The sequence below is a fragment of the Myiozetetes cayanensis genome, unplaced genomic scaffold, assembly GCF_022539395.1.
Source record: "Myiozetetes cayanensis isolate MyiCay16 unplaced genomic scaffold, myiCay2020 scf3, whole genome shotgun sequence".
NCBI lineage: Eukaryota > Metazoa > Chordata > Aves > Passeriformes > Tyrannidae > Myiozetetes > Myiozetetes cayanensis.
In genome coordinates this window covers 53,503,812-53,520,712 of record NW_026087521.1, presented here as the reverse complement: position 1 = coordinate 53,520,712, position 16,901 = coordinate 53,503,812, and the positions used below count along the sequence as shown (strand labels likewise).

Sequence of the window (16,901 nt, the reverse complement as noted above, 5' to 3'; positions counted from 1 at the left end):
CTCCAAGTTTAAGCTTAAGCTAACAGATAATAATAAAAAGCTAACAGATAATAAATAAAACTGTACCTATTCCTTTCTAAAGACAGACCATGGGAATGGCTTTGGTCAGAAAAGGAATACAGGAGACTCCATTCAAACATCTAGCGGGCAGGGAGATGGGATAGGTAAATAGAACTAAAAGTAAACCACAGGTTTAAAACATGTCACTAGTAATCTGTGCTCTGCATGGTGGTGCAGTGCTGTTCCTGGGCTGCATAGAACCTATCTGAAGTTGTGAATCTTCCTTAGCATAGCAGCCAGATGGGTGATACTCCTGGGAGAAAGCTGGAGCCCATCTTTGGCCACAAACCAAAAAGGAGCCCTTTTCAGACCCCAAGAACTCAGTTATCATTGTTTGGCTTCCAGCGCTGCCTGGCAAAATGAAGACCACTAAAATGCATGTAGCACCTTCTCAAAGTCGTGTAGAGACAGAAGAATCCGTTGTTTAAAAGAAACAAAAAACCAAAGAAAAAGCCAGGTGATTGGAAAAAATCAATTTTTAGATTGAAATAGAAGGTGAGATTTCATTTTTGCTGGGATGAAAAGGCGCTTTTCTTTCAGCTCATGCTGCCACAGGCAGTGGCCTCTGCCAAACATGACGTGAGCCTTTCAGTACTCCAAGTGGTGCATAAATGAACCAAGACACCCCCAGACCCCACAGGTCCCTGTGGCTTTCCTCCCTGTACAGTAAGTTGCCTCCTTCTCCCAAGTGGTAGCTAAGGCACACGGTGTTTACTCAGCCTACCTCTGCCTAGTGTCTGGTTTGGAAGCTGCTAGTGCTGCCAGTCCTGAGCCTGGATTGGATGAGCAGGATGCTTATCTGCATTTAACTAACTCTTTTTCAACATGTTCCAATGCCTTTTAGCAGTCTTTTTCTTTCTTTGTGGTAAAACTGTACTTTCAGAGACAAGCCTAAGTATAAAGCCTGGATTTAAAATGTCTAATAGGAAGAGATCCAACTGCAGAATATAATTTCCTGCGTTGGACCCATCTACCCTGACAGCATTAGCTGTCTTGGAAATAGTTTTGTCAAAAATGGGGAAATATAAAACAATTTAAGGGATTCTGATGTTAAATATGGAAGTCAAACATATCAGAAGCAGCAGTAGCTGTTCTGGTGACCATGTGTCTAACTTCTCTCATTATGAGAAGAGGATTAGCTCTGAAAAGATCATCAATAACATTTCTGTGCAGAAAACAGGGCCCCAGCCTGCTTTGCAGTAGAGAAGATGATGACAGCAAATCCTGCTGGGAGGTTTCATGCCTTAAAGAGGTCTCCTATTTCTTATTTCTGTATATAAGCATAATCCTGGCTTGCTTCTTGGTCCTTTAGCTTTCCTCACTGAAGTGCAAATAGATTCATGACCATGAAGAAGGAACCCACAAGAACAGATTATTTGTATCAGAAATAGCACAATCAGCACACTAGATTGTCCCCCTGTACTCAGCACTGCTGAGGCTACACCTCAAATACTGTGTTTAGTTTTGGGGCCCTCCCTAAAAGAAAGACACTGAGGTGCTAGAGTGTGTCCAGAGAGGAGAACAAAGCCACTGAAGGTTGTTCAAAGGTGGGGGTTGATGTCTTCTCCCAGATAACAAGTGATGGGGCAAGAGGAAACAGCCTCAAGTTGTGCCAGGGGAGGCTTAATGGATATTAGAAAAAATTTCTTCACAGAATGGGTTGTCAAGCATTGGAACAGGCTGCCAGGGAAGTGGCTGAGTCACCATCCCTTGAAGTGTTCAAACTGTGCGTGGATGTGGCACTTAGAGACATGGTTTAGTGGTGAACATGGCAGTGCTGAGTTAACAGTGGGACTCAAGGATTTTAGAGGTCTTTTTCAACCTCAAGAATTCTATGATTCTATTATTGCCAAAATACCTTTCAATGACCCCTCCACTGTGAATAGTCTCTTGTAGCCAAAGGGTAGACCTGTTTTATGCTTTAGCACTGTGATGGGTTCAAAGAGCTTTTTACCAGTGCTGTGGGAGAAGGAGGGACTCTCCTGCTCCTTTTCTTAAAGACTGTCAGTCTTACAAGACACCTTGCCCTTCAAATCAGTAGAAAAATATCTTCCCAGGACATTGAAGACACACATCCTCACTTCAGGTTCTGTCTACCCTCCATGATTTAAGAGGCTTTATTCAGCTTTTAGACACTTGCCAGTGATCAACACATTTTGACTAAGTTCCCTTCCAAATCCTTTCCTATCTGGTTGGCATGACACAGAGAGGAAGAAAAGTACATAATTAAGCAATATGATACAGCAATCTTTGCATTATTGGCAACTAATGGAGCCTTAAGGGAAGTTTCTGAGGCATAATTCCAAGCCATAAGTGGCTACAACTACATGAGAAGCTCAATAACCACTCAAACTGTGCAGTGCCTCAGGTGTCTGATAGTTAATAGAAAATGGCATTTACAAAAAGGAACAAGTTCATTTTGTGCTTTACTTGGGTGTTGAAAGTATTGTTATCGCACTACTGAAAATTAATATAAAATCTATGACATTTTCACTTATAATGATATAAGATTATGTTGTAGTAAAGTGGGAAATTTCCTAATAACAAAAAGTCATTTCAATCAAAACTTCATGTCATATTTTCCACAGGAAGAAGTAAAGCCTGATGAAGTTATTCAAAGAAGGAACGAATGTGATTATTTATATGAATAAGATGAAACAGGACTTGTTTTAGAGAAACAAGAAAGCAACATAGAATAAAGAATGATCTCTCTTTACTAGGCTGGAGGAGAGAAACGGGGACTTTTGTGACATTGTAATAGATAATGGCTGGGGATAAAACATGGAGTCCGTGGGAGATCAGTTTAGCAAAGGCAGCAGGAACCAGGAATCACAGTTGCAGTAGGACCAGTACCGCTGTATGCAGACAGCGACATACTGGAAGATGCTCTGATTTGCTTCTCAGCCACAGATCAATGGTCAACTAACCATGAAATCGTGTCACACACTCTCCAAACTGTCCTGTGTCAGTGTAAAAAGTCTGCCATATATTTTGCTTCTAAACTGATCAACACTTACAAGGAAAAGCATGTGGACTCAGCCAGTGCCTGAACTTACATACATGCCTGAACAACCATACATGCCAATGGCAACTTGTCTTCAAAATTCCTGTGGCCCAAAGCTTTTACAGAAGGTGACCCAAATACTTTCCAACATCACAGAATAAAGTCATGGAACAATTCAAGCTGGAGAGGATCTTTGGAAACCATCTGGTCCAATACCATTACCATGCCCAATACCATACCCAAACTTTAAATTGACATTGGGATGATCAGGATCTTGTCCAGCCAAAGTTTGAATATTCCCAAGGACAAAGTGTCTCTGGGCACTTGTTCCAGTATTTGACCACCCTCTCTGCAGAAACTTTTTACAAAATGGTATCTTATTAGAATTTCACTTGCTGCAACTTGAGTCTGGGGTTTTTTGTGCTCTCACTGCACACCTTCAACAAGAGTCTGGCTTCATTTCCTCTGCACCGCCTCTTTAGTTACCTGATGTCTATAGGTGGACCCCTCTCAGCCTTCTCTTACAGACTGAACAAAGCCACCACAGTCTCTCCTTGGGTGTCTTTAGTCCAGTTCAAGGAGCTTGGAGGACTTTCACACAACTCAGTCCAGTTTGTCAATGCCTTTCTTGTACTAGTGAGCTCACAGCTGGACACAGTGCTCCAGATGTGAGCAGTGTCTCATTAGCTACATGCTTGCTAATACCATCCAGTGAGCCATAGGATTTCCTCTCTGCGTGGGCACACAGGACCTCCATGTCCTTTTATGCAGAGCTGTTTTCTCTCCTGCTATTCCCCAGCAGTACCAGGGGTTATTCCTTTCTCCCCTCAAGATTTTGCAATTGTCCTTACTGAACATCATGAGGTTCCTGTTGGCCCATTTCCCCAGTTACTGATGTCCCTCTGAATAGCAGCTCTACCCTCTGACACATCTGTCATTGCCCCCCTCCAACTTGTTTGTTGAGGCACTCTGCCCCAGTATCAGCTTATCAACAAAGATCCATCTTGATCGGTTCAGTGCAGGTGTAGTAGAAATTGTCCCTTCACTTCTCTGTTTGCCATTCCCTGGAAGAAGCCTTAATAGCAAGCCATGTGGAAAGGTGACAAATTACAGCACAGTTGGAAAAAAAAAGACAGTTGATCAAGACTGAGCAATCTACAACAGTCTTTAATCATTCTTGCACTCAGTCCAGGATTAAATAATTAGTGAGTGCTCTAGACCCTGGCAGCACATTCCTTATTGGAAAGAATTACTGTAAATGCAAAAAGGGTCAGGGAGAAGTTTAGTCTCTGAGATGCTCCCCACCCTGGTCTGCTCAGACTGACTTTTGCTTTCTGGCAGCTGCCTGCACGCCAAATGTTTTCCCAATAACTGTCAGCATCCTGCCTGCACATCGGCTGGGCGCCAGCTGCTGGGGAGGTGAAGGGGGACATTATTCATCTGGGAGATCAGGAAACCCCAAAGGGAGAAGCAGGCCTCCAAGCAGCTGTTTAGCAGCAGGAGCTGAGGTGGACGTAACTGAGAATAAATACATAAATAGTCACACCCCGACTCTTTTGTAGTTCCTACTCAAAAAAATATGAGTCACAGGGACAGACAGGTGAAGAGAGGGGAGATATTAGTTACAAATAATGTTAGATCATCCCCCACATGGGAATAATATCTCAGTTTATAAATGTTTACTGGAGGTGTTAGATTTCTTCATATGTAACTGCAGCTTGCCAGGGTTTACCCTGTTAGATACCTCGCCCCAGCTCATTGACTCTGCAGGGTATTTTGGTGAGGGAAGTGGTCATCTGGCATATTTGTCTTTTGCCTAATCTGAAATCTCAAAAGCTTACAGGCTGTTACACACACTTCTCCATTACATTTACAGATTGCCATGCCATCAGTACAAAAAATACTGCCCAAATGTTTCTCAGTGTTAAATACATAGCTCATATTGTACTCTACCACGTGGCACTTTCTGTGTAACTTGGGAGAACCATGAGTTCAACATATTTTTCCATCTGGCTTCTAGAAACCTAAACTCTTCCAACCAGTTTCTTCCATTTTTTTCTCCCATCTGCAGCTTCACAGAAAGTTGCAGAAATTTGGTTTGGAAGTAACAAAAAAACCCAAACAAAACAAAACAAAAAAAAAACCATAGAAAAAGACATTCAAAAAAAGAGCCCAGTTAGGTCGAGAGTTAAATTTAAAAAGACAGAGACTAGACAGAGCTTGGAGTTCCTCTTTGGCACAAGCTTCCTGGAACTTGGGGAGCAGGAAAGTTACCTACTGCTTATCAATGCTTCCTGTTTCAGTGTCCAGGGACAGTAGCTACTCCTGTGACCTTCCTGGATATTGTCCCTGTAGAAGAACCACAAGAAACCACCAACTCTTGTGAACGAATAGTCCTTGAGAGACAAGAAAACATCATTCTAGGGATGTGCAACTATGGTGTGAAGAGAAAGCATGGCCTCTGTGGGTTAGAAAACCTACCTACCCTTTTCAGGGAGCTGCTTGTTAATGGACCTGTGGGGTGAGTGAACCTACTGGGACGGGAAAAGGTGCAGTGGGTAGCAGACAGTGTCCTCACGGGACTTTAAAGAGTCTTTCACCCTGGAGCAGGCAAATCTTTTTTAGCCAGAGTACTTATCTCCTGGGGTCTGCAGGAATAGCAGGAAAACACCTGTGGTCTGGCCAGTTTCTTCTGCACTCCTCTCCCACGGAAAAGGATTTGCTTCCTCATGCTGAGATTGTACTGCAGCTTTCAGCAAAAAATATGCTTGGGTTAAAAAAGCACTTTCAGGGATTTTTGGGGCGGTTATTCAACAGGCTACTGCCCTGTTATCAGTGCACAGAGCACGGTAGAAACACTGAATCAGCTGGAAACAGCGGGAAAGTCAGTGTTAACTACGGGAATGAATGGGCTTGTACGGGCAAACCGGAGAATTCACTGACCCCACCACAGCTGAGAGTTGCAAGGGCATATCATTCAGGGCAAACAGGGTGAGACACAAGCATTACACACACAGGTCAAATTTGGGCAAGGCCTGTAGGACTAAACATCACTCTATGGCAGAGATACTTCTCCACAGCAAGACTTTGTCCTCAACACTCCTTTGCTGTTGTTTTGGACATGCCTTTCCTTTTGCCAGGGTCATTTCTCCGCTCAGGGTCCTCCCCATTTCAGATCCTGGGCATCTCCTAGTTTGTCAGCTGCTGTCTGTACTGTAGTGTTGCAGTGAGGCTGCAAGTGGTATGTATGGCCACCACTGTAGTACGTCCCAAGCAGGCATGAAAGTATGTTTTCTTCCCGGGATGATCAACCCCAATAGCAAAAGAGGCAGCTCTACAGGGAGACAGGAGATGAGAGCAGTCTGGTGCGTGATTAATTTATATCTTTAAAAGTCTGAAATGGTCCCAAAGTTATTAGTATTCCCCGGGTAAAAAAGCTGTCCAGATTTTCAACATATCCCTGCCTTATTTCCACATCTACTGGAATTAATAGGTGAAGGATTGTAAAGCCCAAAATTCAAACACAAGACTGCATTTAATCATTAATACAGAACCTAAGATCATAGTTTGGGAATCTAAGTGTTGTTGTCAGAAGCAGAGACAGCCCAAATTCTCATTTATAGACTAAGACACTTCTAAAATTTCCTGGAAGCATAAATGCACATCAGAGTGGGTGCAGAGCCAGCACTGACAGCCTCTTTACACTGCGAAAACATTGATATGAAGGACCCTTCAGAGAAATGAAGACAAGTGAAAAGAAAAATCCCATTCCTTACATCTAACACCAGTAGAGGTGACACAGCCCAAAAGCTTTTTGGAGTAAATTAAACTCCAGATGGTTCTCTCTGTCTGTCTCTCTGTGTGTTTGTAGACCTGTGCAAAAGGAAACTGTGCATACACTGGGAAGAGGTAGAAGAATCCACCCAAGTGTTTTAAAAGCAGGCATAAGCCCACGCTTGTTTTTTCACACTCTTCAGTATTCCAGCCGTTGCACCCAGAAATAACTCCATTTCTCTGTTGAAAGAGTTGCTATGTCTAAGTTGGTGAGGGATCCTTTGGGATGCATAAGCGCCACCTCCTGCTTCCCATATTTAACTTTTCACTGGGGAAGGTCTGCTGCCAATTTTACCCCAATAAATGCTGGGATAACAGGGAACAATGTCCTGGCTGAGCCCAACACTGCTCCCAGTGCCCGGCTCATCCCACCACAGTGTCCTCAGTCAGGGCACTGAAACAGGAAAGTGTGTGCTAGAGACTGCAGTAGGTACTACATGGCCAGCTCTTTGTCTTCTAACTCTGAAGAAAATGTACTGAATAGGCTGACAGAGCTTTTGCATAATGTGGTGGAACTAGCACAGAAAACACACATGCAATTTTTTAGGTTTGTTAGATGATAGCCTTTGTCTACAGTAGCATATTTTGCTGATACTATTTCCAATCCCCTACCCCCTCCTACAGACGTGCAGAATTTACAAGCTCAAAAAAAAGGAGCTGGAGACCCAGAATATTGTTACTGTAAAATTAAATTCTGGGAGCCACACTTGTTTTATAAATCAGGCTAGGAAAATAATGCCTGGCTTCAGTTTTGTTGTTTGGTAAATTATTTGTAGCTACTTGTTTCAAGATACACAGGCTAGTAGTCATGGAGGTCTGTACCCTTCCACTTCCACTTTCTTGCTGCCTTTAATTGTCGGTGATTGTGAGGTTTTTAAATTTTTGTTTACATTTATTTATTTATTTATTAATAAATTTTCCTGAGGCAAGTGGTAAATGTAGACCTTTAAGGACCGTGATACCTTCTTATTGGGGGATTTATCTCCCAGGTAAAAGAAACACAAGTCTTTCCTGGTGCAATTCAAGTCAGTTGGCATGGGGACTAAAAGGGTGCCTTAACTCCAGGGTGTCAGAAAGGATCTAGGGATCAGCAGAGGGATCAATGTGCAATGCACCATTTCCAGTTAAAAGAAGGAACCAGGAGACCTGCTCCGAAATGACAGCATTTAATAGGCTAATAAATTATTAGATAGCTTATCAGATATCATAATGTCAAACTGGAGAGAATAACCCAGTGGTTGTTTCATACAAACAGTAATAACTGTTGTTGTTTTATAAAAATATTTCTTATTTCATTGATTTAAAATCTACTGATCTGTAGCATATTCAGTGTCTTTTCACTAAACTTACACTTTCTCTTGCCCTCCCTCTGAAGAGGAGAGTGAAGCAGACAGGGCTCAGGCAGGGCTCCTATGGGGGGGATCCCAAATGTGCTTGTTAGCAAGATGCTGTCGTATTTACCTTCCTCTAACTTTTCACTGGGATTTACAAGGACTTTGGGTGTTCAAAAAACATGATGAGTATTATATTTCATAATCTAGAAACATTGTGACTTGTGACTAAATATTTTGCTTAATAATTAACAGAGGTCTAATAAGAGATGGAAAAAAGATGTCAGCAGCGACATGAGTTGCACACATGAGTTGAAGGCATCCCCCGTGACATCTCCCTGTGTCTGGGCACTCTGAAGGGTGTCTGTGGCCAGGCAGGACACGTCTGTGGGTGTGATGGGGGAATTTGAAGGGAGTGAGAAGTAGCTGCACCCGTGGATGGGCTGAGGGGGCTTCACACAGCTCTGTAGCTGTATGCTCCACAATTCACTTTCTAAAGTGAAGAAGAGGTTTATTTCTGCACCTTCTAAAGTGTTGCTAGGAGTGGCCATGGAAGCTGGCTGGCCTGAGCTCTTAAACTTGTTGAACTGGGCATGCCAAGGGCACATCAACACAGGCTGTAAATAAATGTCTCCTGCTTGTAAGGACTATGGTGTGTGACCCACATATGCCATATAAATTCTGTATCCAAGTATGTATTTACTTCCCATAACACAAATGTGTCTTTACACATGCAGAGATGAAAACAAAAAACCCTGAACTAATGCCATTGATAAAAAGATGTATTTCATATATAAAGATATACTCAAAAATGCTAGCTGGGATACCCGTGTATTCACTGTGAGCAGAAAAATGAACACCATGCCCCAGACACTCTTGTGAAATAAATTTTGTCTTCAATTTCATTTTAATAGCCCAAGATCTTTCTGCCAGATGTATGAATGTCTTTGTGAGGAAAGACATGGGAAGGAAAATGAAGATGTGATCAACCTAGGAAATGGTTCTTGGGAAACCTTCCAGCATCATGAGCAAGCGAACACAGGAGTGCATTAGCACGGCACATTGTGTGATGAATGCTCCAGCAGCTGGTTCATGGGACAGAAACAGACATTTGTGGGACAAGAGAAAGCAAATGTATGTAACAGACACAACTTTAAAAGTTTTTAGCAGAGGCTCATGAAATTATACCAAAGAACAAATGGAGACCACAGTCATAGCTAATTGACAGTGACAAGTTTTGCTTTGCACTGTTTGGACTGGAAATGACATCTTGAAAAATTAAACTTAGGTCAGCACACTCAGAATAACTGTTTTTCAGCTGTTCTAATAATCCCTTTCAAAAACATCACTGCATGCTGTGTTATGTGTCTCTATCTCTAATTTTGAACTATCAGCAAACAGACAAAAGCATTGATTAAATGTGTGCACAATATTAAACTCAAGATGCTGAATACACCAAAAAGTGCGAAGGCATTGTACAAACAGAAGTAGAGTGGCTAGAAAAATTAATTTGGAACAGCAATGAGATTTCAACACAAACAAAGAAAAGCTATTGTATCCAAGACGAAATGTAGTGTTGTGACTTGTACTGACAAAAACTCATAAAGATGAAGGCTTGGGAGTAATAGGCTGAAAGGTAATATCAGTGCTATGCAAACAGAGGCATCATACACAGATGGGACAACTTATGCTGATCTTTACATAGCACAAGCAAGAATGCCTCTGATATTAATTGCAAATTGCAGGCATTCTGCTGTCTGAAAGAAGGGGAGCAATGCTTTTGGAAAGTGAATTGGATGTGTGATTGAAGAAGCAGCACTTGGACAGGGACACCTTCCACTAGACCAGGTTGTTCAAAGCCCCATCCAACCTGGGCTTGAACATTGCCAGAGATGGGACATCCACAACTCCTCTGGGAAACCTGTTCCAGTGCCTCACCACCCTCATAATAAAGAATTTCTTCCTAGTATGTAGACTAAATCTACCTTTATTCAGTTTGAAGCCATTCCCCCTTGTTCTATCACTACATTCCCTTGTCAAAAGACCCTTTCCAACTCTCTTGTAGCCCTCTTTAGCTACTTGAAGGTCCTGTAAGGTCTCCCTGGAGCCTCCTCACCTCCACACTGAACAACTCCAATTCTCTCAGCCTGTCCTTACAGGAGAGGTGCTTCAGCCCTCTGATCATCGTTGTGGCCCTCCTTTGGACTTGTTCTAACAGCTCCACATCTTTTTTATGTTGGGGACCCCAGAGCTGGGTGCAGTACTACAGATGAGGTTTCACCAGAGCAAAGTAGAAGGGCAGAAACACCTCCCCAGTCCTGCTGACCACACTGCTTTTGATGAAGCCCAGGATATGATTGGCTTTCTGGGCTGAGAGTGCATGTTGCTGGCTTATGTCAATCTTCTTGTCCACCAAAACCCCAAGTTGCTTTTGTCAGGGCTGCTCTAAATCTGGTCATTTCCCAGCCTGTATTTGTGCTGGGGACTGCCCCAACCTGGGTATAGGACCTTGCACTTGGCCTTGTTGAACTTGATCCTTGTTGAACAAGGATCATATGGGCCCACCTCTGAAACCTGTCAAAGTCCCTCTGGATGGCATCTTTCCCTCCAGTGCATTGACTACACCACAAAGCTTGGTCATGGAAGGGCTTTGTGGCTACTGCAAGGATAATCCACTGGGATCAGGACCTTAGACAGGAAGACTAATAAATTCCAGCCACTGTTTATAATGAAGATTATTTGACACAGAAGGAGAGAAAAATCAAGGGAAAGAAAGATCCATTTTCCCTTTTACTGGGAGTCCTGAGGATAAACAGAACCTGAAAAGGAGGCATTTGTTGTTGCATGAAGGGTCTAGGTTGGAAACAATGGCTGTATGGCATACTGTACAGCTGAGACCTGATACAAAACCACCAGAGTCAGGCCACTCTTTTCACTGCTTCCAAGAAACCCTGATGTCACCAGGACTGTGCTGCCCTGATTCAGATACTGGTCAGTCCCTGAGGTCATCCTGCTTGCCCCAACGTTGATCCAGAAAACCCAATTTTCAAGACAAACTGGTGCTCCTCACCTTACCACCTTAGTGCCATTCCTCATGACCTGCATGTCCACCATGCAGCCACCCATGACGTAGGCAGCCAGGTTCAACTCGGAGAACTCTGCCTGGAGTGGAGCAAAAGGACAAAGTGTTACTCGAGGGTAGCAGAGACACAAACACATGGACACAGATGCAGAATTATCTTCAGCTAGAATGTGCTTTTCCTTCTTTTTTTTACTCTGTGAGGCAACTGGAGGTCCAATTACAGCTGGTTTGCCCTGGAGAGGCTGCAGAAATCTTTACGGCTCCCAGACTTGGGGTGTAAAAGTACACAGGATTAGGCTTATTGCAGTAATAAGTACTGAAGGAATTAAGAATGAGCAAGCTGAAAAATGCGTACAGGAAAGAATAATAATAATAAAAAGAGGTAAGGTCATTTGAATTCAAATTCCAAGTTTCCACTTGGAAACATCCATTTAGAATTATGTCTGAGTTGGCTGTCGTGTCACTGGCCAGCTATAAACCTAATACGAAAGATTTAAACCTTTTAGCTAAATAGCTAAAAAACCTCATTATGCTGCAGAAAGGTGATAAGCAGAGAAGGCCACCTGATGTGATTTACTTATTCAGATTTTAACTATTAAAGGATTAGCAAAGCTGGGTAGGCTATTAACAGTGCTGCTCAATTACTGAAACACTTTATATTTTAAAGAGGTGGGACTTACAAGGCTGGAAAGGTTGGCAAGGAATATTTCAGCTATGGGGAGCAAAAGGCACAGGGGTGATTATGACTGCAGTGGATGCCAGTGAAGGTTAAGATACAGATCAGACTAGCGGGGTGAGAGGTGTGATAATCCTCCTGTGCGGCTCTGCTTCCCCTCAAACAGAGGTGCCAACAAGACACAAAAGTCTCAGGCCACTCTCAGAAGGAGGATGGCAGGATATGAACTAGAATATCCTATTATTGTACCGTGCAAGTATTCCCTTTCCAGCACAATGCAAACACACCAGTACAGATTCAAAGTCTTATGTTATATTAGTGCCTTGATATAAATACGAATAAAAAGGTTTCATTTTTTGATGCAGAAAATTTAGTCTTCCTTTGAACAGTTTTTTTCCCCCTTCCTTTTAAAGCATCTCTTTCAGATTAAATTATGACCAAGACTAGGCAGCAGTAAAATCATCTTCTAACTAATAGCTGTCTAATAACAGAGCACTCAGGTGCTATTGTTAATAGTTATGATTTTATTGAGATCCTTGAACTATTCAATGTTCTTCTGCTACTTCTATTAGCTGGAACCAAAAGATAGTACCAAGAACAACTTTTACACAGGGGAAAAAAAAAAAAAAGAAAAAAAAAGAAAAAGAAAGAAAAAAAAAAGAAAAAAGTTAGTTTTGTCCTCATGAACTCATGGAAAAAACTTGCCAATGGAGAACTAGTACACCTGTAAAGGCTCAGAGGCCAGACAACAAATGAAAAAATCATTTCCAACTTTCTTTTTTTAAATCCACATAATTTTAAAGCAATGACTGTGGACTGGTGACCCGATGATGTAATGAGATTTCATGTCTGTGGACCTGTGTAAACTTTTTAAAGCAACAACCTTACATGGTCTTACATCACTGTAACTCCCAATTACAATGAAAAGAGGAGGAAAATTCCTGTTGCCAAGAAATAAATTCTACTTCAAACGCGTACACACATACACAGACACAGACACACTCACAGGGAGGGACTGGCAATGATAGAGGTGATTGCCTGAGTTTTACTTTTGAGTTTACACCGTGTTGCCTTGGCCACAGCCACACTTCCTCAGGGATCATATCAGATCAGAGATAAGAAAATATGTACTTCTAAAAGGCACCTGCATTTAATGAATTTATAAAATCTCAGTAGATGCAGGGGGGGAGGAGTCCACCTTGGACAAATTCAGTAAGATCAGATGCTTTGGGTGCCATCAGTGATCTCCCCAGTGGGTCAAAGCAAGCTTGCTAGCTTACACAGAAGCTCAAGAGGTTCTGTGGACTGGGGAGATGAAACGTTTTCCCAGCTCTGTGTCTGCATATGTCTCAGAGATGTCCCAGTCTGAAAGCAGAGTGTTACCAAGCTGGAACTTCAGCTTCTGATGCTGAAGAATACATCATCTGATGTGAACACCAGAACAAGAAACAGAAGTTTTAGGTCTGTGTTTTCATGTTTTTTATGCTTTTCCTCCATAATGTTTTTCATAATGACTTGTAGTAAAGAGCTTAAAAATTTTCCCTGCTGGGGGTGAAAATGGGCATTTGATGACTGGCACTTACAATCTAACTAAGTTGGTCTGACAGGCATTCCCTTGAGGCAGTCAAGCCAAACAAAGCTGTGCTTAGACACCTGACATCCAAACGGGCCTGGGAATCCCCTGAGCCGGTGAGTACTTCATACCGAACTGCCAGGACCATTTTCAGGCCTTTTAATGTCAAGAGCCAGAAGAAAAGCAAAAATTCCCTTTGGCAACCATTGTCCAGGGAGCCCTGGAGAGGAGGGAGGAGCGGAGAGAGGGTCTGAGGGACTCAGCTATCTTACCACCACAACATCCAGCTCTACAATCATAGCTGAGGGACATTCCTGACCTTTTCCTGGCATTCAATCCTGCTTTAATAGACTAAGTGAAGGAGCACTGCTGCTTTCACGTAGCTGCTTTGTTCCATCCAAAAGGCTACTGCTAGCTGGTGTTTGGAAGAAGGCTGAAAACTTCAGTCAGCAGAAATTGTTTCCTGTTGATTTTCCACTGCTCCCTGTATTTTTAACTTTGTGGGTTTTGTAGCCTGATGACTTCCCTTGGCTGGGATTTCAGCTCTGAGATCATCTCCAGCCTGAGTTTACCTTGCAGACAAAGAGGTCTTTGAAAGCAGCCCATGCAGATAGAGTGACAGGTAACTATGCATAAAACAGGAGAGTCCAGCTCCCTGTGGCCTTCCAGAGTCATTTGCATTAGGAATCATCAAACAGAAGGTGGCATTACATTGGCCTGATTGTGGCTTATACTTGCTTTCCAACAGTGCCAGTGGCTGCAAAAACGTTCAGGGCAAGAACAAACCATGTGTGATAAACGTGACACAATCTGCCTTGAAAAATAACGTAATACATACTGTGGGAGTAGAAATATTTCATAGCTCTGTGAGGCCCAGATTTGAGACAATGCCCACAGCTATTTTGAGGATAGTTCTGTTAAAAATGCCTATTCAGGTGGTGATTCAGAAAATGCTCCAGATCATTTGGACTAAACCTTAAGCTACTATCAGTTTCCATCAGTGCTTTCTAGGTGCTGGAGGTCTTTCTGAGTTTCTGTTTGCTGATATTTCAAAAAGGAAGTTTTTGTCATTTTTAATCATGCAATAGTAGAAACACCTGGCTTGGAATCTATACCTGTGACTGATTCAAGGGAAGCATGTTTTCAAGGTAAATTTCAAGCATTTTTCATAGAATAGTTGTGTTGGAAGGACTTCAAGACATCACATAGTCCATCTCTTTTTCCTAAGCTCTGCCTCTGACATTGTGTGCAGATATACATAAACTTCTTCTGTCTTCCACAGATGAGGAACTTCCTCAGGCAATTTGTGCCTTGACAAGCATGGAACATTTTCCCAATGCCCAACCTAAATCTCTTGCCTTACTCATTAAGTCTGCAAGTTTTTTGGAGGGCCACTACTTCTTCCTGGAGGAGACTAAAGACTTACGCTTGAAGACTTGCCCTTCCTTTTTCCTTTTTCTCCCTAGAGAAAAGCAGTCCCCATTCTTATAAGATTTTCTTGTAGGTGATATTTTTCAGCACAGTGATCAGTGTTATTGCTGGCACTGGCATTCTCTCTGACAGGTCTGCAACTTCCTTGGGTTGTAATGGTTTAGACTGACCATCCTTCAGTGCAGACCTGACCATTGTTGAGTAAGACGTAAGGCGAACCATATGTTTGAGTACGGATTTGTCATATGTGCAGCAATGTGACTATTTTTTAACTCATATCCTGGCTGAGATCTACTGTAATCCTTGTATTGCTTTGTCTGGGCTGCTGACTAGCCTGGTCCACGTTGTGGCTTAGGCATTTGGAATGAGGAATTACTACTGTATAGTGAAATCACATACATTCCTCAGTAGTTTTTATGCTTTATTTTTTGGTGGATCTTCCAACGTGTACAAGGGAAGGAAGACTTTGGCAGACATAAGACTGCATTCCTGAAACACTACAACCATTGCAAGCATTTCAGGGGGAAAGTTAGCAATCCCTAAATCCTGTGCAGGCAGAAGGGTGGACAGATAGCATGGATCTCAATGGGATGAGGGGTGAGGCTGTGCATGCTTGGTGTGCATACGCATGCAGAATTTGACATTACACATCCTGATTCCCCATGTCTCTTTCCTGAGACATTTTCCTTTGGGGAGGCACTCTCCTCCCCACCTGCCCTCAGTACTGGGATCTCTGGAAGAAAAGGATAGAGAGGGTCCATCTCGGTTATGAATGCTGCTGTGTGGCTCTAAGAGGATCTTCCACAACTGCTCTTGACAAGTCCTGAAGCTAGGATGCTCCTAGGCTACAGGCACTGCTGATGCTGAAGATCCACATGCCTTCACCTGTATGAGTGCTTTTGGTGCCTCAACTCTGATGGCATTCAGAATTGTCTTGAGCTTTCATTTCAGAAGTTATGTGACTGCCTGAAGATCTGAGGTCTAGAAAAGCACATTTCTAAACCTTTTGATCCCAGGAAACGGCTCAAAACCATGAACTCTGTAAACCTCCAAAGGCCAATGAAAATTAAAAAAAAATTAAATTTGAAGATACTATTTATTTAAGAAATCCATTATTTCTGAGTCATTCCTGTTAGTTGTCCAGGTCCCTTTATTCATGGTTTCTGAATGCTTGTATGTGGTGAAGCTATGAGAACTGCTGTTGCTGTTCTTGAGCAGTTTTCTGGCGTTCAGTTAGAAAAAACCCCAAACTCTAAACATACAATGAATAAAAATTATACAGTTGTTTGACAAGAGGGTAATTTTCCTTTCATCACACACGGACCTATCAGACTCTACCTTTTGAAATGACCACTTTATGCCACACATGAAAATACCTCTTTAGGGTGGGAAGTACAATGGAGCTGGAATTCATGATTTGTATTACAATTATCTTCTGTGAGTGCCAAGTATAACTTTTTTCCTGACAGTGCTGCCAATGAAGTCATAATCTATACCACAAGACTTTTCCAGAAGCATGTACATAGGAGTTCACTGAATAATCATTCCCTGAAAATAAACTAAACAGTGGGAACAAGTGAATGAGCTGTGCAAGAAGAATGCAGATCAGACAGACACACGGACCCACCTCATCACAGCAGGAAATGGTGGGAAGGAGACGGGTGAACAAAAATGTAGATGAACCTTTTGACCTCATCACTTCCCTTTCACACTTTTCACCCCACTCCACCATCAGTTAGCCAGGAAAGATGTCTCTGAACATATTAAGATGCCTTTGGAAATACCTGAAGACAGCATTCCTGGAAGGTGATGGACTCTCTCAAGAGGTATTGCTTGCTCTTGCATGCTAGGTCTGTGCTCCATGTAGGGCACAGGATTGGAAAAGCCCATCAGAGCCATCCTGTCTAACC

The 16,901-nt window shown here is 42.5% G+C and overlaps 1 protein-coding gene across 4 annotated transcripts in view; it reads right to left on the bottom strand.

Moving 5' to 3' along the window:
- Positions 1-16,901, bottom strand: part of SYN3 (synapsin III) — a 196,793-nt gene that overhangs the window by 142,527 nt on the left and 37,365 nt on the right. For all 4 annotated transcript variants that reach the window (XM_050323705.1, XM_050323704.1, XM_050323707.1 and 1 more), the window contains one exon: positions 11,300-11,391. In XM_050323705.1, coding sequence (XP_050179662.1) covers positions 11,300-11,391 — 92 coding nt within the window. The remainder of the gene's footprint in view (positions 1-11,299; positions 11,392-16,901) is intronic.